Genomic DNA, 25,532 nt, shown 5'->3' with positions numbered 1-25,532 from the left:
GCAAGAGTCTAGTTCTGTTCATTAAAGACATTTCTAAGTAGAGTGTACTTAAAAGATTTTAGACTCCGACTGCTCCTGATTTCCTGTGACAAGGAATTCCAGGAACGGGCTGTGTGTATTGTGAAGGAAGCAGAGTAGAGAGACGTTTGATGGAATGGAATTGATAGAACATGGTTATGCTGCGAACGTGTATCACGGTTGTGGTGGGATGCTAAAAGTGTGAAGCGAGGAACTAGGTAAATAGGTGTGGAATTATTTAAAATCTGATACAGCAAACAGAGGGAATGAACTGAACGTCTCTCCCGTAAACGAAGCTAAGATAATTGAAGGAAATACTCGGAGACATGATCATAGCAACGGCTGTTAAAAATGAAACGAACACAAGCATTATGAACACGGTGAAGCCTCAATGACAATTCAACACTGAGATCACTATACAAAACGTCGCAATAGTCAAAGTAAGGCATCACCAGGGTCTGTATCAAGATCTGTTTCAGTTTAGAAGGAAACAAATTTTTCAGTCTTTTCAGAGAATGCAAGATTGAGAAAGTTTTCTTACAGACATATTTTACCTGTGCATTCCAGCTGAGATTCGAGTCGAAATGGAAACCTAAGTTTTTAACCGTAGTACTGAATGGTATTATAGTATTGATTCTTGCAGTAAAATGGAGTGAAATATATTAATTCTGCGTTGCAGTATTATTTCATATATTTTAAAATTTAAGTAGAATCGCGAAATATCAACTTAAAAGTACGTAGCCTATATATTTTGTAAAATGCTGGTTATTTTGAAGAATTTGAAGGACACAGATGTTAATATGATCAAAAGATGGTTCTAAAATATGTTTATTCTTATTTCCTATGTCATATAATAATAATAATAATAGTAATAATAATAGTAATAATAATAATAATAATAATAATAATAATAATAATAATAATAATAATAATAATTATTATTTATTTTAGCTGGCAGAGTTAAGACCGTAAGGCCTTCTCTTCCACTCAACCAGCAAAAAGTATACATACATATATATGTATGAACTTACAAAGAATTCAACAATTTGATTTAGATAAGAGTTACATGTATACAAGAGTTATTTACGAATTAAACAACAAAATACTATGAACTATTAATTAAACACTGAAATACAAACTATGTAGCAGAATTAAGCTAAAATATATAGAATGTTGATATATTTCAAATAATGTTACATAATAGAAAGAGACAATTTTGAAAATACAGCGCTATCAGGATTCATGTCTAAATGAAGGAGCAACAATGTAGACAATGCATAGGGATGTAAAAAGGATGCCTTCTATCGCCTACCGAGATACGAACTATTTTACTGGAAAAAGGGATATAGGACGTCGAAGGGAGAGACGCAAAAGTTTCAATAATTTCCTTATATTCTGAACGTGCTTAAAACCGCCCTTAAATTCGGAAGTTATCTTTCTGAGCGTAGTAAATATCTTGTCGCTGGTAGGCACTGCCTCTTGTCCATGAAATTGATACACTGTCTTTCTGATCAACTCACAGTGGAAGTCGCATATTAAAAAATATTTTGCTTTTATTGCCCTCTTTTTGTTGACGTGTGATTGCCTGCAATGTTCACTGAAATTATAATTTTCACGGCTTTTCTTGGCACTCCTGTTGCTTCGAGTATCGCGTATGGACGAAGTAGGCCTACTGCTTATGATTTTAAGATATTTTAAAATATTTTTAAACAATTTTCCACGACTTCTGGGTGATAGTTTTTTATTTATTTTTATTATTATTATTATTATTATATTATTATTATTATTATTATTATTATTATTATTATTATTATTATATTATTATTATTATTATTATTATTATTATTATTATTATTATTATTATTATTATTATTATTATTATTATTATTTTACACAGTCATTACTTAATTTTTTCCATTAACACTAATATCTAGTTAATTGTCATTGTTTCAATGTAACACGTGCTGTGCTGATCATACTAATTGTACTATTCCTTTAGTTGTGAGATTATATTCATATGTATGTATGCTTTACCTGCAGACTTACTAAAGGCTTTACCAATAAACAAAAATGTATTTAAAATAGGCTTAAGGACTTTACTAATAGACGGTAGTATATTATACACACGAGTTAAAGGGTGTAATTGATATCTTATTTGAAGTGTTCTATCAGTGAGGAAGTGTGTTGTGTCAGTGAAGTGTGTAGTGTCACTGAAGTCTATTGTGTAAGTGAAGTGTGTTGGTGTCAGTGAAGTGGCTGTGCAAAGTATTTGAACAGTGAAATGGTTTTGAAGTGTTAGTGAAATCAGGATAGAATCAGTGCAGTGAGTGAGTTGACAGCGAAATAAGTGTAGTGCCGAAAGGTACTTGTGCAGATATGAACCTGTCAGACTCGTGGGTCTTAGTTCGAGCTTAGAGTTAAGATGCAAAATAGATTTACTTTAAATGTTATTTTAAGTGACCATGCATCATTTAATTTAGGATGCTCATTATTATTATTATTATTATTATTATTATTATTAATTATTGTTTTTATTAGTTGTTTATTATTAATTGTCATTATTGAGTGTAATTAGTTACCACTGCCACCGGGTATATACCCATTTGCAGTGTGAATAAATACATACATACATTAATTCTTTTTTTTTAAAGTTAATACTGTATACTATAATGTATTTTCCCGTTTATAATTATGTATTCAGTCTCTTTTTTATTATACATATTTTTTTATTGTTATTTTAAAGTTAATACTGATTGTGTATACGTATTCAATCTCTCTTTTTTACTTAATTATGTTTATTATTATTATTTTTAAGTTAGTATTTGTATACCGGTATGTATTTTTCTGTATGTGATTTGATCCTGGTTGAGTGGAAGAGAAGGCCTGACGGCCTTAACTCTGCCAGGGAAAATAAAACTATTATTATTATGATAGTTTTGAGAATTCGGGTTGTTTGCTACTATTGCTATCTCTTTTACTAGGAAACATATTAACACTAATATTATTAAGAGAAAATTCTTCCCACGGTCGCCATATAGCACAAAACTGCCCCCAAGCACAAAATCTTGCTTCAGTACATTCAAGTCGCTCCATTAGACTAAAGACTGCAGCCTTTTCAATCTTGTTTACTCGAGGCTCGCTGGAGTAGCTATACCTGTCTCTTCTTGCTAACACCCACGTACGCTACTCCAGCCGGTCGAAATAACGTTCACCGAAGGGAATTTCTATTCTTCGCTATTAGTAATAATAGTAATATGCGTTACAAGAGCGGTATGTTGAAGTTTTCATGTTCGAGGAAAAGTTTTAAAAAGCGAAACGTAGTTGAGCTTAAATACTTAAAAGGTCAAAATACAACAGTGTCCATAAGTGAAGATTAAAAATAATGGAGATAATTATTACAGTTGTCTGAACACTATTTATTGATAAAATAAATAAAATAATAAAACTGGTTAAAAACCATACATGTTTCGGGGGCTATGCTCCCCCATCTTCAGTGGTTATACCACGACTGCAACAAGAGAATGGAATGTATAAAGATCTTGAATATGCTACAAAATTATTTGACTTCTACATCACTTCCGGTTCGAACAAAAAAAGATGAACGTAGTATTGGTTACGTATTCTTTGTCTTGCTCTTTAGCATAGTCAGTCCTCTTTAAGATACGACACGCTGTAGAACATCTACACCGTGGGTGAGTTCAGCATCCTAATTGTAGTAGTGTCCATTCTTCTAAAGTATTTCTGATTGTATTTATAGTATAAGAACATAAGTTCTATTCTTGAAACTTTTTTAAATTCTTAACATCAGTTTTTAACTTCATTGATGATTAATCTTTAATTCTAAATATTTTGGAATGAATAACATTCACATCTTGTCTATAATAATATGACATTTTAACATTATTCTTGGGTCACCATTAGTATTACTTAAGATTTATATATTGTATCATCAGAATTGTATTATATATATTTCTTCTATAAGATATCATTTAATAATATTTAATAACTATTCTCAAGTTTATTTTTTATGAAGTTTATAATGAAATTTCAATTCAATACATTAGATCATTTTACTTTTTAACGATATTTTCTCAGACTTAGTATTGTATAAATTTTATAATTTTGTAGCATATTCAAGATCTTTGTACATTCCATTCTCTTGTTGCAGTCGTGGTACAACCACTGAAGATGGGGGAGCATAGCCCCCGAAACATGTATGGTTTTTAACCAGTTTTATTATTTTATTTATTTTATCAATAAATAGTAGTTGAGCTTTCTTAATTTCCGAGAATTGAAAGAAAACATACCGCTCGTGTATCGTACATTAATTTGTGCGAAGATTGTTTATTACATACCTGAAAGAGGAATTTCTAAATATAGTCCCGTCGCTCTTATTTCCGGCAGCCAATCATGTTACAGGTCAGCTACATTTAAACGTGTGCGTCTTGTGATTCGCTGATGATGACGTAATGCATTTCCTAAGGTTCGATAAATACTTAATATAATCACCCGCCATTTTGGCTCTATCTTTGGCGTTCGCAGAAAGCACACGAAGACGTTATTTGACGCTCAATTATTTGCTGAATTACAGTGCGTTTAATTTATTAACATAGGAGCTACGACATGATAATGTTTAACTGTGCGGCAAATAGATCCATCGTACGGTAGCTAGGAACGAAAGAACAAAAATGGCGAACGATACTACCTACCTAGACTTTATAGAGCCTTCACTTCCTACGACGTAAGCAAAGAGGAGGAGTCTCGCCGGGAATAACAGCGTCGCGGCTATACTTGCAATGAAATCTCCATCTCGGTTTCTGTTCAATGACGGCAAATTTGCAAAACAAAAATATCTATCTTCAACATTGTTGCTTTAAAATTTTGTTGATTTTTTCACGGCTTCCTTAATGTTAGTTGCATCACGAATGCAGTAACTTTAGTGGAGTTGTAGAGTTTACTTAATTTTTGCAAATATTTAAAAACAATTTAGGTGCAATTTAGGTGAAATTGCAGTGGTAAGTTTCCAATTTATAATTATTAATATATTGAACGTCTCTAAAAATAATATGTTAAAAGCCTAAAGCAGTAAAATCAATATGTCACTTAAGCGGTAAGAAGAGGGAAATTGTTATGTGTGTTAGGTTGGGAATACTGAATGTGGAATTTTAGACTTTCCGCGGATTGGTTATGTGCGGAAACCAAGCAAATACGCACGATCTCGCACAATAGTAATATACGTTACAAGAGCGGTATGTTGACGTTTTCATGGTCGAGGAAAAGATTGAAAAAGCGAAACGTAGTTGAGCTTTTTTAATTTCCGAGAACATGAAAACAAACATACCGCTCGTGTATCGTACATTATTTTGTGCGAAGATCGTTTATTACATACCTGAAAGACGAATTTCTAATTAGTTGCAATGATATCTCCATCTTGGTTTCTGTTTAATGACGGCAACTTCGGAAAACCAAAATATCTTTCTTCAACATTGTTGCTATAAAATGTTTTCTGTGTTTACTATACTCCAGCAGGCAGTGATATACGTCTGTCTTTTTTTTTTCCCCAGTCTATAAATGCGAACTTAAAACAAACGGTAAGGTTATGTAATGATTTATTTTTCATTTTAATATTTTAACAATATTATTTATATAACATATTGCAGTAATAACATCCGCATCTGGAATCTTGTTGATTTTTTCACGGCTTCCTTAATGTTACTTGTACCAGGAATGCAATAAGTTTCGTGGAGTAGTAGAATTTACTTAATTTTTGCAAGTATTTAAAAACAATAATTAACATTGGAATTAGATGAAATTGCAGTGGTAAGTTTCCAATTTATAATTATTACTATGTTAAACGTCTCTAAAAATAATATGTTAAAAGCCTAAAGCAGTAAAATGAATGTCGCGCTTAAGCGGTAAGAAGAGGGAAATTGTTATGTGTGTTGCATTGGGAATACTGAATGTGGTATTTCACACTTACCGCGTATTGGTTCTGTGCGGAAAACAAGCAAATACGCACGATCTCGCACAAAAGTTATTACACCAGTGTATGGATATAGGCGCTTCTGATGAAGGAGAATGGGGAAAATTTCCGACTCAAAATGTTACTGATACATGGGTCTATCGTACTGCATAATGAAATCGTACGATGTGAGTATACTAAGTTCGCAAATTGAAAATTGAGGGGTTAGCTGGAAGAAGGGCGTAATTCAGAAAACTAAGGGCCGTATTCATAGACATTTTTAGCGCGGGCTTCCGGTGGATGATCAGCGTTGTTCGTATTCATAAACCAGTGTTAACGATAGGATATGATTTGAATTCTGTACTAGTAACCAGTGGATAGCCGGGGCTAGCTTAGTACGCTCGTAGCGCGTGCTGCGAAATGTCTACTGGGTGTTCAGTTCAAAGTGTGTCATGGCTCGCTGTATGCCGTCATGTGGCTAGCCGATGAGCCTAGAGAATTCAATCTTCCTACACTTCCGCAGAGGTGTACAACCTATGAGGCAGAGAAGTTGCCTAGCAAGTACGGCGTTCATTCTGAAGAGTACGTACCGATACGTACGGTAACGCCGGTAGTGGCAGGAATGTGAACTGTTTGGAAATACGTACTGTCGGGATATGGGGAGAGGGTTAAGACGATTACTTACGTATTTGTTGACATTAACTTCGACGGTCAACATGGACACGGAGCATTTGATTTGTGTTGTGGAATGTTACCGTACGCAACCGATGATAACAAATACCCTGCGTACGACTTGCCGGCGCAAAACATAGTTGGAAAGAGGTTATGGTAGCACACAGACCGTACAGACCGCCATCTGTTATTACGACGTTCAAGTTATACCGTACACGTTCTCAAGTTCAGATTGAAGAACGCCTTAAATAATAGGCAACTTCCCTGACATATAAGCTCAAACTTGCTTCAAATGGGTGACCCAACAACAGTGACGTCATGACACACTTTGAAATGAACACCCAGTATTCTTTCTTTATTTATACTGACAGAGTTTAGGCCATAGGGCCTTCTCTTACACTCTACCAGGTCACAAAGTATACAAGCAGTTAAAATTTAACAAAAAGTTAAAGAACAGAATACTAATATATTACAAAAAAAAAGTAAAATACATTGGAATATAGTGAAAGCAAATCATTTAGTACAAATGGTTAATATGGAAAAACGTAAGGAAGAATATATCAAAATGGAATGTAATAAAATAAAAAAGAAAAGAAATACGAAAATTAAATAAAATTCACAATAAAAAGGCTATGATAATCAATTCATCGGCTGATAAAGAGAACAAAAAGAGGAAAGGAAGGAAAAAGAAATATATAGCCTAAATTTTTACAAAACTATAGCAGAGAAAAGCGCTTATAACTGAAAGTAATCCAATTCAAAAAGTGCAATAGCACCCATAGTTTTTATTGTGAATTTTATTTAATATTCGTATTTTATTTTTTTTTATTATTATTTTATTACATTCCATTTTGTTATATTCTACTTTACATTTTCCATATTAAACATCTGTACTAAATGCGTTGCTTTTACTATAATCCAATGTATTTTACTTTCTTTTTTCTATTATTATATTATTTTCATGTTGTTTTTGTGTCGATTTTATTATTATTATTATTATTATTATTATTATTATTATTATTATTATTATTATTATTATTTGTAATATGTTAGTATTCTGTTCTTTAACTTTTTGTTAAATTTTAACTGCTTGTATACTTTGTGACCTGGTAGAGTGTAATAGAAGGCCCTATGACCTTAACTCTACCAGTATAAATAAAGAATTATTATTATTATTATTATTATTATTATTATTATTATTATTATTTGTAATATGTTAGTATTCTGTTCTTTAACTTTCTGTTAAATTTTAACTGCTTGTATACTTTGTGACCTGGTAGAGTGTAATAGAAGGCCCTATGACCTTAACGCTACCAGTAGAAATAAAGAATTATTATTATTATTATTATTATTATTATTATTATTATTAAATATTTGTAAATTCTCATACATTAATTATTATTTCAGAAATATTGTAAAGTTAATTAATTTTAACATTAACATCACCAAGTCAAAACACCAATGAAACACGACACACAAATAATGAATGTGAACTAACAATATTTGACTTTCACATCAGTGCATCAAAATTCGGATACAGACACTATTTCTATGAATAATAATGACTTTTAAATTATGTTTGCTTGCAATTAAATTGGTTTATTACAAAATCCTCTCTTATGAATACCATGAAAATAATAGGAAATAGATTTTGCTTTTCCATTGTATGTACCAAGTTGCATTCCCAGTTTCGAAAAAGTCATTGCAAGCATTGTGTTCGTTTGTGGATTGCGATTTACCGTACACAATCAGGAGGATTTTGTTCGTTAATACAGTATCGACTGAATTAATCCTTCAATGACGTATATGAAATATACATATCAGTGTTTGTAAAATATTCCAGAATCTCTATTTTAAATCAGAAACATTCAATTCAAACAATGATAATTTATCGACATTGTGATATTTTCTATTAAGTAAAATAAAGTGACAAATACACCTTTGAAATTCGTATAAAGCAATAATTTACTTTTAATTGAAATTACGTAGTTATTCTATACAGAGATATTTACATTTTTTTTTTTCCAAATTCACTATATGTTTCGACAGACTTCCACAGATGATCGGCAAGTACAACAGTCGTCCTATATGACGTCACTAGACGTACAGAAACGTAGCCTCCTACAGTGTGACTATCATACGCGCAATGGTGTTTGTCGGACGTTGTATGCGTGCAGTTCATCTCAGTCCATTTTCAGCTATTGAAGATTATTATTATTATTATTATTATTATTATTATTATTATTATTGGGTTATTTTACGACGCTGTATCAACATCTAGGTTATTTAGCGTCTGAATGATATGAAGGTAATAATGCCAGTGAAATGAGTCCGGGGTCCAGCACCGAAAGTTACCCAGCATTTGCTCGTATTGGGTTGAGGGAAAACCCCGGAAAAAACCTCAACCAGGTAACTCGTCCCGACCGGGATTCGAACCCGGGCCACCTGGTTTCGTGGCCAGACGCGGCTATTGAGATTTTTACGGGCGCAGTCAAATTGAAATTATACTTGTGATCGAGCTTAATAATTTAATTTAATTTAGATATGACTATCATTATTATTATTATTATTATTATTATTATTATTATTATTATTATTATTATTATTATTACATAATTATTTTATTGGTGTTGTGAAGACGAAAAGAATTGTCATTGTATTATATTAATTATGTATTATATTATCTTGTATTTGTAGTATTGTATTGCTTTGAATTGTATTGTATTGTATTGTATTGTATTAATTATGTTATATTCATAGCATTGTAGTAATTTTTTATCATACTGGTTGAGTGGAAGAGAAGGCCGAATGGCCTTAACTCTGCCAGTTAAAATAAACCATTATTATTATTACTCATTCGTACGTAATTGTTTGAGAACACTGACGGGATTACTTATTCGCGCGTAGTTTAGTGCAAGCTCTTGTGTGTGTTTTTTTTTTTGAAATTTTGAGAATGGTGTACGAGATGCACCGTAAGTAATTTCATTAATTTCTTGGGGTTATTCTTTGAGACATTTCAAACAAAATAGTTTAATACAATTTTCCTCATCTTTGCTTCCTTTTGCAGGCGAAGAACGCTTTCTATGAAACATTTCATAGCGTGCTCTGGAAAAGCCACTGACTGAATTTATATGCTCAGTCAATAGGGGTTAAGTACAGCTTACAGCAGTAAAATTTTTGGAAATATTAAACTTTTTTTCTTCCATTACTGTATAATGTACAATAATGTAAAGTGGTATGTGTAAAACACTGTCCTTCTACCCCTCTATATGAAAGAAATATGTTTACGATTACAATAGTGCATTATGCAACGAGCCTATAATGGTAGTAATTAAGATGCGAGTATGTTTGTGACACGAGCGCAAGCGAGTTTCATAATTTTCATACGAGCGTCTTAATTACCATTATAGGCAAGTTTCTTATGACTTTTTATGCTCGAAATTAGTCATAAGTATTAATATTATTCTAATCTGACTGGAGAGCGAAATTGACCGTGTGCAATATCTCGTAAATTGTGAGGTGTGCGCAGACGCGAAAGTATTGATTTTTTTCCGAGGAACAAATGTCATTGACTTTGATATAATCTAGAGAGTAAAATGAACATTAATCTTGATATAATATTGAAATTGATTTAGACATTGAAAAACGAGATGACAAATTGAATTTATTTCAATATTACTTACAATTAACGCTAATTATTATAGTAACAGAACATAACCTTCTGCGACAGTATTGGATTTCCAGCCTCCGTAAATAAATAAGTAAGTAAATAAGTAAGTAAATAAGTAAGTAAGTAAATAATTAAGTAAGTAAGTAAATAAGTAAGTAAGTAAATAAGTAAGTAAGTAACTAAGTAAGTAAATTAATAAGTAACTAAGTAAGTAAATAAGTACCTAAGTAAGTAAATAAGTAAGTAACTAAGTAGTAAATAAGTAAGTAAGTAAATAAGTAACTAAGTAAGTAAGTAAATAAGTAAGTAAATAAGTAAGTAAGTAAATAAGTAAGTAAATAAGTAAGTAAATAAGTAAGTAAGTAAATAAGTAAGTAAATAAGTAAGTAAATAAGTAAGTAAGTAACTAAGTAAGGAGTAAGTAAATAAATAAGTAAGTAAGTAAATAAGTAAGTAACTAAGTAAGTAAATAAGTAAGTAAGTAAATAAGTAAGTAAGTAAATAGGTAAGTAAGTAAATAAGTAAGTAACTAAGTAAGTAACTATGTAAGTAAGTAAGTGAGTAAGTAAGTAAATAAGTAAGTGACTAAGTGAGTAAGTAAATAAGTAAGTAACTAAGTAAATAAGTAGGTAAGTAAATAAGTAAGTAAGTAAATAAGTAAGTAAGCAAGTAAGTAAGTAAATAAGTAAGTAAGTAAATACGTAAGTAACTAAGTAAGGAGTAAGTAAATAAGTAACAAAGTAAGTAAAGAAGTAAGTAACTAAGTAAGTAAGTAAATAAGTAAGTAAGTAAATAAGTAAGTAACTAAGTAAGTAAGTAACTATGTAAGTAAGTAACTAAGTAAGTAAATGATAAGTAAATAAGTAAGTAAGTAAGTGAGTAAGTAAGTAAATAGGTAAGTAACTAAGTAAGTAGGTAAATAAGTAAGTAAATAAGTAAGTGAATAAGTAAATAAGTAAGTAAGTATGGCCCAAACCAAATCATGCCTACCAAACTTAACAAAACGACTCGGAACAGACCTAACAAACAATTTTATGTGTTCAGTTTGTTTTCCGCGGGGTGCTATTGCTGTACAGAAGGTCTCACCTTGGCAGACGCCCTTGACGGCGGCGCGGTGCGGGTACTGGCACACCAGGCCGCGCTTCTCGTCGCACAGCGTGGTGCCGTCGCAGCCCTCGCCCTGCTGCCTGGCGCAGATCGGACAGCAGCCGCAGCCGTCGCGCACCACCGACACCCCCGACGGACACGTGGGCTCTCGGGACGAGCACTCGCACGGGTACGAGCAGTGCGACCGGATCTGTGGACAGACAGCGTTGCCAACTGCATCAAATTCCCTACATTCAACACTTAAGTACCTATACGCGAACTGATCTGCGACATTATACCTTGACCAAAACTACTTCCGACTTGACAGCTTATAGAGAACGGGAAGCAGTGTTGTCATGTTGCCCATCTTTCGTGTAAGCGAGCGCGCTGCCGATAGAGTGCAGTAATGAACGGGTGACATGAACACATACATTTCTAACCAATTTGTTGAACACTAGCATTAAAATTTGTGTACATTATTATTTTTATTAGCCTATAAAAATATAATAATAATAATAATAATAATAATAATAATAATAATAATAATAATAATAATAATAATAATTAGTAGTAGTAGTGGTACCGGTATTCTTCAATGTAAATACCGTTAGAAAAGCGTCGAAAGGACTGTAAACTGTAAAAACAGTTTTAATTTAATACAAAGCCTCTACTTTTATGAGTGTTGGTATTCTTCAATGTAATATTGTTAGAAAGGCGTTGAAAAAATTGTAAACTGTAAAAATATTTATAATTAAAAATCCGCACGGCCTTTTTCTTTTCAAATATTGGTAACAGTGCTCTTATTAATTTTAACACAAGCAAGAGTTCTCATTACGACTTGCGCCAAAGGTAAAAGAGGCCCGCCATTATCTTTTCTCCTGTCAGAATACTCTCTTACATAACACACCATCTCTCGCGCTTGGCTCCTTAACGGGGCACCTTGTCCAATATTCTTTATTCTCTGTCTGCCTTTCCTTCCTTCCTTCCGATATTGCACAAGTCATCTATTTAAAAACTCTAGCAGAAACTAGAAAACACACACTCCACCAATGACAACGAAGATAATAGTGTAATATAATTTAAACACAATAATTATCGATACACTAAAACAATAATACAACTAAATAATATTTTTAATTCGCACAAAGCACGCGTTAACCAGCGAACTCAGTCATTCCGGCCACTGTATTTACCACTACGCCCTGGTATTCACGTGCAACTTGTAAACACCGTCCCGTTACCATGGTTACGCGTCTCTTGTGATTGGTTGATTTGAATGGTTGCCATGGTAACATGCTAAAGGCGCCATTTGTCAGGTCGGAAGTTGTTTTGGACTGACCATAGTACTCACGTGGGGGTCAAACCCAACTCCAACGAATAAAATATAAAGTACATGGTCCTATGTAAACTTTCTAGTTCATATGGGTCATTACTTGCCATAATTACTCTTCAAGGAACGACCACTCATATAAATTGAGGGAAAGAAGGCAGAGGACGGACACTGGAAAGTTTTCTTTTCTCAATCGTACTATCAGGGACTGGAATGCTTTACCTGCAGACTTAATAAAGGCTTTACCAACAACCAAAAACGTGTTTAAAAATAGGCTTAAGGACTTTACTAATAGACAGTAGTATATTATACACAGTATTTAAAGGGTGTAAATGATATTTTGTTATTGAAGTGTTCTATCAGTGAAGAATTATGTTGTGTCAGTGAAGTGTGTTGTGTAAGTGAAACGTGTTCCTGTCAGTGAAGGTTTATAGTTTATAGTGGCAGTGCAAAGTACTTGAACAGTGAAATGTTTTTGAAGTGTTAGTGAAATCAGGATAGAATCAGTGAAATGTGTCGTAGTTCCAGTGCAGTGAGTGAGTTGACAGCGAAATGAGTGTAGTGTTGAAAGCTACTTGTGCAGGTATGAACATATCATACTCGTGGGTTTTAGTTCGAACTTAGGGTTAAGATACAAATTAGATTTACTTTAAATGTTATTTTAAGTGATCGTGCTTCATTTAATTTAGGATTTTGTTAGTATTAATTATTAGTATTATTAATTGTATTTTTAATTAATAAGTTTATTATTGTCATTATTGAGTGTAATTAGTTACCACTGCCACCGGGTATATACCCATTGCAGTGTGAATAAATGCATACATAATTTTCTTTAGTACGTGTTATCATGTATACAGAGGCCCGGTTTTTTCAATCTTTGTTAAATTATAACAGTGTTTTATTCCATTTTAACTGTAAACTTAACAGTTGAAGCTTTTCTTCAACTACTGTTAGTACTAACAGGCTGTTAAAACCTATGTTAATTTAACTGCCCAATTTCATAAAGTTAAATCATTTAACTCTCTGTTAGCACAGAAGTATCCAATATGGCTGGTGCGTTAGATGCTGAACTTATATATCTGGATTATTTAGAAAATGATATCCATGAATACATAAACAGAGCGGATGAGTTCTGTGATTTGACAATCAGAAGTTCATACAAAAGTGTAGGCTATTTTCTGCCAAGCCTCACTTTTCGCTTTGAACGTATATCCATTTATTTATTTATTCTCAATAATTGGTTTATACTATGAAATTGTATCCAGCAGAAGGTTTCTTTCGAACGAAGAGAAATTAGTCCCACGATTTCTTTTTGTTCCAGTGTTTTCCATTTCATAACAGCAATACCAATACGCCGCTCCACGCTATTGTGATACAGACGAGGAAAGAAGCAGAAATCAAACCTGAGAGAATAGAAAGACTTCTATCCTCTCTGAATCAAACAACGGAAACAAGCGAGAATCGCAATTGTCAGAGTTCAGAAACAGAAGTGAGCCTATACTTGGTTATAGGTTATGGTCAAACTCTAGAATCTCTGGTCCTAACAGAGAGTTAACAAACAGAATGTTAAAATGTGAAATGTAAAGTTGAAGAAACGCAATATTTTAACAACAATTCATACTTTTAACTTACAGTTAATTAACGCTATGTTAGGTGCATTTTAACAAAGGTTGAAGAAACCGGGCCAGAATGTGTCAAGAGGAATGTAAAATACTTCACGATTTTGTAGTTTGGGTTAAGAAACTAACAATAATACAATCGCCTCTCCACAAAAGACATGTTCAAATGTAATAAAAATAAGACAATTACTTATATTAAAAATTATTTTTTTTATCAAAGTGGATAAAACGTTATACGATTTACTTAACGTAACTTTATATTACAGTACTCGACTGGGTATCAAACCCGAAATATGAAACGTTATGGTACCCATATTATAAATAATTATTAACAAACTTGAATTATCCTTATTTAGTGTCTGTCATTTTTTTGGAATCATTAAGTCGAAATTTCCGTGTCAAAAGAACATGGATATTATTTCGTTTACTAATCTAGTATTATATGATTTTTATTGGCCACAATTATGCTTCTTGTTTCCCTTCCTACCAGTCTCTCTACATTTTCCGAAGAGATTACGTACTGTCAGATAATATTAATAACTCTGACATCAGAACAATTCTCTAAAAATCATCTTTGCTTTTGGTAGGAGATTTTAGGTCTTGTCGCCTAGGTTACTCATAATATAGGTACTGAATTATAAACCGTGGCAGATAAATGTAATAGCACAGTCTAGTATATACAGTCACGAAGCTTGAGTTGTGAGGGTGCTTAGGAACAATTGACTGTGCCCGTACTATTTCGCATTGTCTGTAATGAGGCGATAGTAGCGATCCTAGTGGTTAGCAACTATCTATGTAAGCATATTTACTACGTATTGAGCTTCGTGACTGTATATAAACTAGACTGTGGTAATAGTTTCTCTCCACAGAACATTTATTTCAATTGGCACGGGACAGATGAGTATCAGGATCCGAATCGTCCTCGAAACATGTTGCGGCTTGCGTAATGTAACTTCTTCTATTTGTGAATGGACTCCGAACCAATGTGACCACTGATTTGTACCCAAGGGTCGGTGTGCAACAGGTGCTAGCGACACCTGCACGAGGCAACTGTCATCCAATTTACAGCCAACTATGAACGAATATAACACTACGAAATGCAACACGTAGCTCAAATGTATTTATTTATTCACATAATTGTACAATTGTCATTAAAATAAAATTAGGAAACTAGCGATGACGAAAGATTTGGGCATAAACAGAATAAAGTAATCGGTATCACATACATGTCGCAATTTTTGTTAGATGAATTCTATTCTTTGTGGTAAGTAATATCACTGGAAATTTATTATTTTGTTAACAAATTCGCAGCTGTGAATCGTAGGCGAATTTATCCTAAGGAACTGAAAATCTCAACGTTATATTTTTTATAAAAAATTCCGAAGTAGAAAATTAGGGCCGTATTCATAGACATTTCGCAGCACGCGCTACGAGCGTACTAAACTAGCCCCGGCTATCCACTGGTTACTAGTGCAGAATTCAAATCATATCCTATCGCTAACACTGGTTTATGAATACGAAAAACGCTGACCATCCACCGGAAGCCCGCGCTAAAAATGTCTATGAATACGGCCCTAAATGACTAATAAAAACAACACAATATCTTAATATATAAAATTGAATGTGGGTATGTATGTATGTATGTATGTATGTATGTATGTATGTATGTATGTATGTATGTATGTATGTATGTATGTATGTATGTATGTATGTATGTATGTATGTATGTTCTCTATACAAATCTACACGCTTTGACCGATATGTGCCAAAGTTTGCACATTTAACCTTCATAATCAGGAGAAAAACATAGGCTACATTAAAATTGTGCAAATGGAAGATAAATTCATTAAAATTATAAAAAATAAAAATAAATAGATCAAATCTTCATGTATAATATTAAAACGCAAAATCTTCTACAGTCAATTGTTTTTAATTATTGTCTGTTATATTCAACATCGACTTTCACGAGGCCATGGAAATTTTAGCACGAAATTAAATTACATTGTTGTTACAGATCATGAAGGCTAAAACTAGATAATTCATACAATAAGTATCTTTACGCAGTCCAGACCGTATTATGAATTCCTCGATGCAGTTTTGTAGATAGTGAGCAAACTGTTTTATACAACTGAATTCTATAATTCAAGGATTGCTACCACATAATTTACTTAATATTGAATAACCAATAGTACTATTATGAAATATTGACCCACCAAAATTATGCACGAATAAGAATGGGTGTGAAAAGCTCATACGAAATGTAATAGAACTGGCAATATTAACTGCAAAAATAAGAGGAGATGTTTTTATTCCACGTATTGCTAGGATACTCATTCAACTGCAATTTCAATGCCACTAGCATTTGTAATGGCCATATTAAAAAGAAGCTCGAGTACAGTCGCTCAAAGTTGCAGACATTAACTTAAAAACTGCGTGTTTTTCACATCCTCAACTATATTTTATACAAAGAACTGAAAAAAAAAAAAGATTTTACACATATCAATAAGCAATTCAATGATACTTTTGTCATGTTGCTAATGTGGTATGTGAATGTACATAAGCCTACTAAAAATAGCATTGTATTAATTCTCAAAATATTGTTGTTCACGTTGCAAATTTAGTGTTAAGCGTTGTGGAAATAAACATCTCTTAATTTCTAAAATACCGGTAGGCCTATACGTTTCTCAGAATATTAGTCTTTATGTTAAAAATGAGTTATTGCGAGTTTATATTGTATCTGTATTCTGTGTGTAAAATTAGAATTAATATAATATGTTCTGAATTTATGAGATATAGTTTCAAGTTATATTAAAAAAAAACTGGGTATGATATAAGTGGGTGTACAGCGTTCAAAAGGTAAAAAAATCTTCCAATATAAATTAAATTATATATGTATATATTGATTCAATGCTGAAACTGATCGGAAAGAGGAGAAGGAATTATATTGGGTTGGGTTTTACTTTGTTTATAGTTTGATTTTTCCTTTACTTTATTTGTATTTCTGGTGGTGCGGAAGAGAAGGCCTAATGGTCTTAACTACGCCAGAATAAATAAATAAATAAATAAATAAATAAATAAATAAAAACAAATAAATAAATAAAAACAAATAAATAAATAAATAAATTTAAAACAACAGTTTAACGTCAGGCACATGATGAAAAGTTTTCTTTTCGGTGCCTGATTTACAACTGTTTTAAATTGAGTTAACCCTGGCAGGCATTTGGCTAAAGAGTTCATTAATTCATGTAAGTGACGTTAAGTAAAGAATCATCTTTATGGGCGAAGAAAGCTTAGTAAAGACAATTCGTTTTGGTTGTGTATAGTTAAGTTTCCGAGATTTCCGAAAATTTAATAACCAGTTTAATTAATAATAGAAGCAGAAAGGAAAACCCGGGCAACACCGGGTACTTTCAGTTAGTTATTGAATAAAAAGGAGCAAACTATAACAAAAGAGTCATGTCATTTTCTCGTTGAAATCAAATAAGTACATAGGTTGGATAAAAAGTAATGGCAACACTGCTGTCACGTGACGATGGTGCGTTCGAGAGTTGCCAGCTGTATGGACATGAACAAGGACTGTTAGATGAGTTAGTGTAGCCAGCGGCGACGGTACTCTGTCAATCTACTGCAGTGTGTAGAACGTTGACTTTCATAAGGATAGTGCGAGCGCCATAAGATCATGTTTACAAAACTAGAGCAACGTTCCTGGATCAAAATTGAAGTGACACGAGGTCGTAGTGCACAAGAATGGTTTCAGGGACTGTGTGAAGCATGTGGCGATGCAGCGTTGCCATATCGCACAGTGGCACGATGGGTTAAAGCGTTTCGGGAAGGCCTTGTTGGAAGTGCTGTGAAGGTGATGTTCATTGTGGGGTAATACTGCACCACGCTGTACCTCCAAGGCAGACGGTAAACGCGGACTACTACTGCAGGTTCCTGCAGCACCACCTTCGTCCAGCCCTCAGGAGAAAACGACGACACTTGGTGGTACAGAACCCCATCATTCTTCAGGATAATGCAAGGAGTCACATCGCTGCTGCTGTCAAGGACCTCTTGCGCCGCTGGCAATGGGAGATTCTGGAACATCCTCCGTACTCACCCGATATGATCCATGCGATTACGATCTTTTCACCAAAGTGAAAGAACCACTGCGAGGGACCCGGTGCAATACCAGAGATGAACTTATCCGTGCTTTAGGGCGGTCAATACGGAACATCAACAAAGATGGACGCGCTGATGGTGTACGACGCCTTCCAAACATTTGGTAAAAGGTAATAAATAAGGGGGGGCGACTATATAGAAGGTATGTAAATGTTGTACCCCTGTGAATAAAGCCATGTCAGAAATATCGAACTGTTGCCATTACTTTTTATCCAACCAAAGTAGATCGACATGAAACAATATGAATGTAATATCAGCATTTTAAATATTTTTGTACGAAATATGTATTCACTTAAGGCAACATATTGACTGCGAAATGTTTTCGAAAATTCATGACAAATTTTATTACTTACAAAAAGCATTAAATGTAACTACATAGGCTATCACTCATTCATATTGCAAAGCCGCCTTAAATAAATGCAGAGTCATTTGTTTTCACTTCGTTATATCTGATTTAGACGACACAAATAAAATTTATAGTTTTTTAAAACTCTTACATATCTCGTTAAATATCAATCATATCAAAATTTTGCACGGAATAAAACTTGTTAGAAACATTTTTCGTACAAAATATTCACTTAAGGCAACATATTCATTGCGAAATTCTTTCGAAAATTCATGACAAATTTTATTACTTACAAAAACCATTAAATATAACTACATATAGCTCATTCATATTGCAAAGCCGCCTTAAATAAATGCAGAGTCATTTGTTTTCACTTCGTTATGATATCTGATTGATATGACACAAATAAAATTAATAGTTTCTTTAAACTCATATATCTCGTTAAATCTCAATCATATTAAAATGTTGCATGGAATAAAACTTGTTAGAGACATTTTTTGTACAAAATATTCTATCACTTAAGGCAATATTTTCACTGCGAAATGTTTTCGAAAATTCATGTCAAATTTTATTGCTTACAGAAATCATTAAATGTAACTACATATCACTCATTCATCTTGCAAAGCTGCAGAGTCATTTGTTTTCACTTCGTTATGATGTATGACTAAGGGAACACAAATAAAATTGATAGTTTTTAAACACTCATATATCTCGTTAACTATCACTCATATCAATATTTTGCGTGGATTAAAACTTGTTAGCAACATTTCTTTAAAAGAAACATATGAAATATACATCGAAATTGCATTATGCTCGTTGCTAGCTCCTATCAAGAACCAAATCACTGGGGTACTCCTCAACATATCTAGATAATAAAATAGACTCATCCACACTATGTAGTGTAACCAGAGGGTGAAATCAGCGAATATGGATTATAAAGAATGGACACTGAGCGAATTTTCCTGTTTTGTTTTTCTGTGCGGCGACGTTTAGTTCCACTTTTGTGCGCTAGAGGTTAGTGTAATCGAGCATACGCTAGGATAATAATTGAATATAAGAGTTGAGACACAGGATCCAAACATCGCCTACCTTATTGCATAATCCAGTAAAGCTTTGCTTGAAATAAATTCAAGATAACAGCTTTTCCTTATTTCTCAGTGATAAACTAGTTGTAATAACAATTTTTTATGTTTTATATATGATAAAATAGGTATATTATAAAATAATGTAATACATTGTAAAATTATATATAAATTCGTTTAATATAGGCATATGGTTTTACTTCTCATAGGAGTTTTGTTTTTCCATTGTCACCTCTATCAAATCATTACATATTTTCATTGTTGATGGGGTCAACGCCTCAACTCTCATTATAAAGGAACTCTAAGGTCTAGATATTACAGCTAATGACGGGTTTATTCTTTCATTGATCCAATTTATTTTATTTGAGTACATAATGTACCTAGATGTATTAATTATATGTGTTATATTTCCGCTGTGTCGACTGCTAGCTGGTGTGATGTCAGCGCCAACTCCTGGGAAAAAGCAGAATCTCACGCTTTAGCTGGCTTGAAGGTCACTGAAATCAGTCCGGCTACATCAAAGGTACCGACGCGAAGTGTCCATACTTGTAATTCCCTATACGCTGGTGAAATTGAGATAGGAGTTTCCGGAAATAAGATAGTAGCGCTAAACGTTTCAATGGAATTTTATGATTGGATGCTGCTGGGAAAGTCCGTTGCTTACTTTACTTATTATCTTCTTTAAATAACACAAACACACAAAAATAATATTTACCTTGAATAATGTTTGTTATTTGTTCAACAAAACCATAAATTTCGCGCTCAAGTGTTCAAATGTTAAGCAAGCCTCACAGCCAGACCACCAGGAGCGCATGCGTTGTTCTCTGCTTACCTGTCTTAACATGTGCCATGCACTTCTATTATTTTGTTGTTTCTGTGAGGATAACACACTGGTTCGTATTTAAGCAAATATTTTTAATTTCATTGAAAGGTTTCAAATGTTACGTTTCTATGTTGGCAGAATTGAGTGGCGTATGTAATTACAGCAGCGTAAAATTCAATTTTCTACATTCGTTTGAAGAGCGTAAATTCGACAAAGTGCGAAATAAAAACATAATTTATGACTTTTTAGTCGAGTAGTCACCTTTTTAATAATTTGGACATCCATGGCTCAGAAGTTCATCTGTACTCAATTATTTACTGAATAGTTATGCATCTGTTAAAGCGAACAAAAAAAAGTACCGAGTTATTATTTTTTTTTTTGTAAAAAGCTGAGTAACAAAGCTGGTCATAGTTATTTTAAGGCTGGGACGAGCGCGGGGTCCGTAATTCACTTGTTGTAACCACGGCGGATAATTTAGTATCCTGCGCGCGCTGTAGCCGTGATTAAAGAGGTGACAAATGCGAAACGTACCGCGACGTACAAAGCGCCCTCTATTGTAGCTGCACTTTCTAAAAGCTCACTCCCATTTAGCTGGCTGTCCACTGCTGGTTTCACACTCACAAACACAGGAATTCCGCGTTCCCAGACCCTTTTTCATGGATTAAAAAATCGGTGCAATATGAATGGAATACATACAGGGTGATTCACGAAGGAAGATAACTTTATCATGAACCTTTGAAACTGTTTCCTGCAAGACAGTTCTGGATAACAATTTGATCTCCCCAGACACCATTAAGGTATATGTACACCCACAAAACGCAAAAATAGAATTTAAGAAATATAACTATTTTAATAGAGATTTTTCTACCCTTTAATTTGGTATAAGAATTTTCGATTTATGCCTTACGGTTTTTCATATAAGTCCCATTTTCACATTTTCTACGAAGATCACTCCAAAAGTAATGCACAACATTTTTTAAAATTTATTTTTCATTATAAACCTTTGCAATTTATGGAGGTCATAGATACATCCTTCCCCGTTGCATTCAAATTTAATTTAAGCCGTTCCCTCGTGCACGCTACTAAAGAGTGGCTCAGACGTGTTGGTCCAGACTTTTATCGTACAAGTATACAGGCCCTCATTCCAAGGTGGCGTAAGGCAGTTGAAAAGTGCTGGGATTATGTGGAAAAGTGACGTATTTTTCCTGAAGGATGTATCTGCATTATATGAAAATAGCAAATCTGTAGGATAAAAATGTAATTTTTAAATAAATATTGTGGATTACTTTTGGAGTGATCCTCGTAGCAGTCAATCCCCTCGTCCAGCATTGCTTGTAAAATAAACTTCTTTCAAGTCCCAAAATAGATGCATAGATATCAGGGCATGATCATTAGATTGAAAACACGCTTTTACATAATGAAGTAATTTATAATCTTTTACTGTTAGTAAAAAAAACTGTAAATTTTTGTGCCAGTGATGCTGTACGTTATTTTAATAAGAGTCCAAAAGTAGAAATTAAAATTCTGAGGCGGATGGACATAAACCCTGGGACAAACACCATCGCAGGATTTGTTGCATCAATGGAAAATAAGGACAAAAATTCCAAAAAACATTTTCAACACCTGAAGTTAAAACAAGGTGGAGGTATTTGAGAGGCAGAAAGAACATGAAACTGGACCGACATGAAGCTGCTTAAGGGGTGACATATGATGCAGTCTTCTAGGCTCTGAAAGTTTGTGGCTCATTTCCTGTAAATAGTAATTTTCATCATCATCATCATCATCCTTCACGAATTAGGCCTCTGTAGACCTGTTTCGGCCCTATCTAGCAGTCTTCTTAAAGGTCTTCCTGGTCGACGATGTCCTCTAGGTTTATACTGCATCATAATTTTTGGGATTCTTGAATTTTCCATTCTTCTTACATGATCTAGCCAATTGAATTTGTATCTGCTGATTTTTTCTTCTACTGACTCTACTTCTAATTGTTCTAAAATTTCTTCATTCCTTTTTCGGTCTAAAAGAGTATATCCTGCTGTCCTCAAAAATTTCATTTCCGTTGCTTTGATTCTGTTCACGTCTTTTTTCTTTAATGACCAAATCTCGCTTCCGTATAGAAGGGTGGGTAATGCTAGTGTATTATATATTTTTATTCTTGTAGATTTTTGTACTAATTTAGCTTTTAATGCATTGTTTATTATTCCTAGAATTTGTGTAAATTTGGTAATTTTCTTGTTCACATCTTTTTCATTTTGATAAGATATTTCACAACCCAGATAATTGAAATTTTGCACTTGTTCGAGGCACTGGTTATTGTGTATTATCTTACTTCTGACTGGGTCTTGTCCTAAAAATGCCATTACTTTTGATTTTTGTGCTGAAATTTCCATCCCAAAATATTTTAATATTTTATTTAATGTATACAATCCTCTTTGTAAATTATCCTCTGAATTGGAAATTATGACTTGATCATCGGCATAGAGTAAGGTATTTAATGTTAGAGCACTGGTTATTTTGATTCCTGATGTGTAGATTTGGTTCCATTTTAAAATAATTTCATTTATATAAATATTAAATAAAGTTGGTGATAGTGGACAACCTTGTCGAACTCCATTATTAACTAATTTTCTTTCGGATATACAGTTATTTATTTTGACACTTATTTTGCTGTCTGTGTAGATTTCTATTATATTTTGCAATAGCAAATTTGGAATATTTTTTTCTTGTAATATGTCGAATAAAAGGTCTCTTCGGACTTTATCAAAAGCTTTCACAAAATCAATAAGAGCTATATGGGTTTCTAAATTAAATTCTCTTCTTTTTTCTAACAATAGTTTGATACTAAATAATGGATCTACACATGATCTTCCTTTTCTAAAGCCATTTTGACACTCCAGAAGGAAAGTTTCAGCATGTTTTTTTAATTTTTCATTTAAAATCCTACTAAATATCTTATAACATGTGTTGAGGATACTAATCCCTCTATAGTTTTCAACATAGTAGTAATTTTAGAATATTTAATTATTTTAAACATGATATCTCAGGCAAATATGGTAATACCAAGAAGATATTGGTGTCATTTTGAAGCTTGAACTGTCTCCTAGTGCCTGACAATGAGTAAAACACCATTAATATAGTTAATAATTATCTATGGATTTTTACATGATTTATGCAACACAAAATATTAGTATGTTACATATATTGTAATAGTTAATTAATGTAAATGAAAATAAAAAATAGCTCTATGTCAGGCACTATAGTTTTCGCTATAAAACAGTGAAAAAATGTGGCTCTATCTTAAAAACTGCATGAGCTATCATGTTTCAAGTTGCATGTCAAAATTATAAACAAAATAATTTTTATAAACAATTTAGACACAATTTCAAGGGATCTGTTCACTTCATTCTCTTTCTGGTACCATTCTCAATTGCATAAAAATTTTACAGAACAAAATTACGTAAAACAAAATGTGTTGTATGTAAAGGTGTACATATACCATTGAGAACAAAATACGTCTAATTGACTCAGGGAAACTTAGAAAAATTTTGCGCTTTGAAGAATTTAATAAATGTTGACAACTGCCACAGAAAGGTAAAGGAGTCAGCTTATATCAAGACTTCACTCCCGCAAACAGCTGGTCAGGCACCATACAGGCCTTTCTAGCTCCGAGTGGAGAGATGCGCTGAAGATGACCGGTAATGTTGCCCTTGTACGAGCTGTTCCAGGCAGAACTCAAGACAATAACCACTTTAGGCGATGCCACAGTGAGATTGAAACTTTGACTCATGTCTTGGGTTCATGCCCATTTGGCGGAAATCTTCGTAACAGCAGACATCACAAGATCAGGTCTGTAATCGCAACATGCCTTAAGTCCAATGTCTACACTACCTATGAAGAAGCCCATGGCATAGCGGATACCGGAAGTCATCGGCGTATTGATATTATAACATTTAAACCTGGACAGACAAAAGGTTATATTCTGGATCCGACCATCAGATTCAGAACCAACCCGAGGAGGTTAATCTAGAGAAAAGGGCAATTTATGAACCAACTATCTCTTATTACAAAACATCAAATAAACTCAGGGATATAGAAGTCATCGGATTAATGGTGGGCGCTAGAGGGACCATAACAAAACAATTCATCTCATTCTGTCACAAATTTGGAGTCTCAACAACAACAATTAAGGAAATTTCTATGATAGTTTTGAAGGGTTCTCTGCAGATTTTACTGCGACACTTGTATTTCAATTCAAATTACAGTTGAGTTTTCTCATTCTATTTTTATCTGTATTTTTTATTTTACTGCAAAGTTTCATTATGTGAAATATCATCTACTGTAAATTTTAGTTTATTGTGAACAAATTTCTTGTAAGACATTTTAAATGTCACCTTAAATGTTACTGTTTAACATTCTTAGTCTTTGGCAACCTCACCAAGATTGGATGTTATTTGTTAAACACGGATTTTAAACTGTTAATGGATTACATATATTTGATTAATTTTATTCTTATATATTTAAACTCATGGGTACTGGAATATAGTATAGGGCTACTATGATTTTTCTGTGCTTGTTAAACTTCTGACATCTCTTGGGTCTTACAGAAAGCGCAAGAAGATCGATTCAATCATTGCAATGCGTGTTTAAACTATTTATAAATGAAAATAGCGACCAGCAACTCAACACCAAGGCACCATAGGACATGCTTTCGAAGTAAGTACGTAGTAAATATTATATTTTAAGGGTGAAAAAATTATGATATAAGA

At 33.2% G+C, this 25,532-nt stretch overlaps 1 protein-coding gene across 1 annotated transcript in view; it reads right to left on the bottom strand.

Moving 5' to 3' along the window:
* The window catches only part of Ccn, a 970,566-nt gene that overhangs the window by 311,224 nt on the left and 633,810 nt on the right, over positions 1 to 25,532 (bottom strand). Inside the window, exon 3 of the mRNA XM_069845004.1 lies at positions 11,409 to 11,619. Coding sequence (XP_069701105.1) covers positions 11,409 to 11,619 — 211 coding nt within the window. The remainder of the gene's footprint in view (positions 1 to 11,408; positions 11,620 to 25,532) is intronic.

Source organism: Periplaneta americana, chromosome 14, assembly GCF_040183065.1.
Source record: "Periplaneta americana isolate PAMFEO1 chromosome 14, P.americana_PAMFEO1_priV1, whole genome shotgun sequence".
Classification (NCBI taxonomy): domain Eukaryota; kingdom Metazoa; phylum Arthropoda; class Insecta; order Blattodea; family Blattidae; genus Periplaneta; species Periplaneta americana.
Note: the sequence above shows the minus strand (reverse complement) of the source record. Positions and strands in the feature narration are given on the sequence as shown.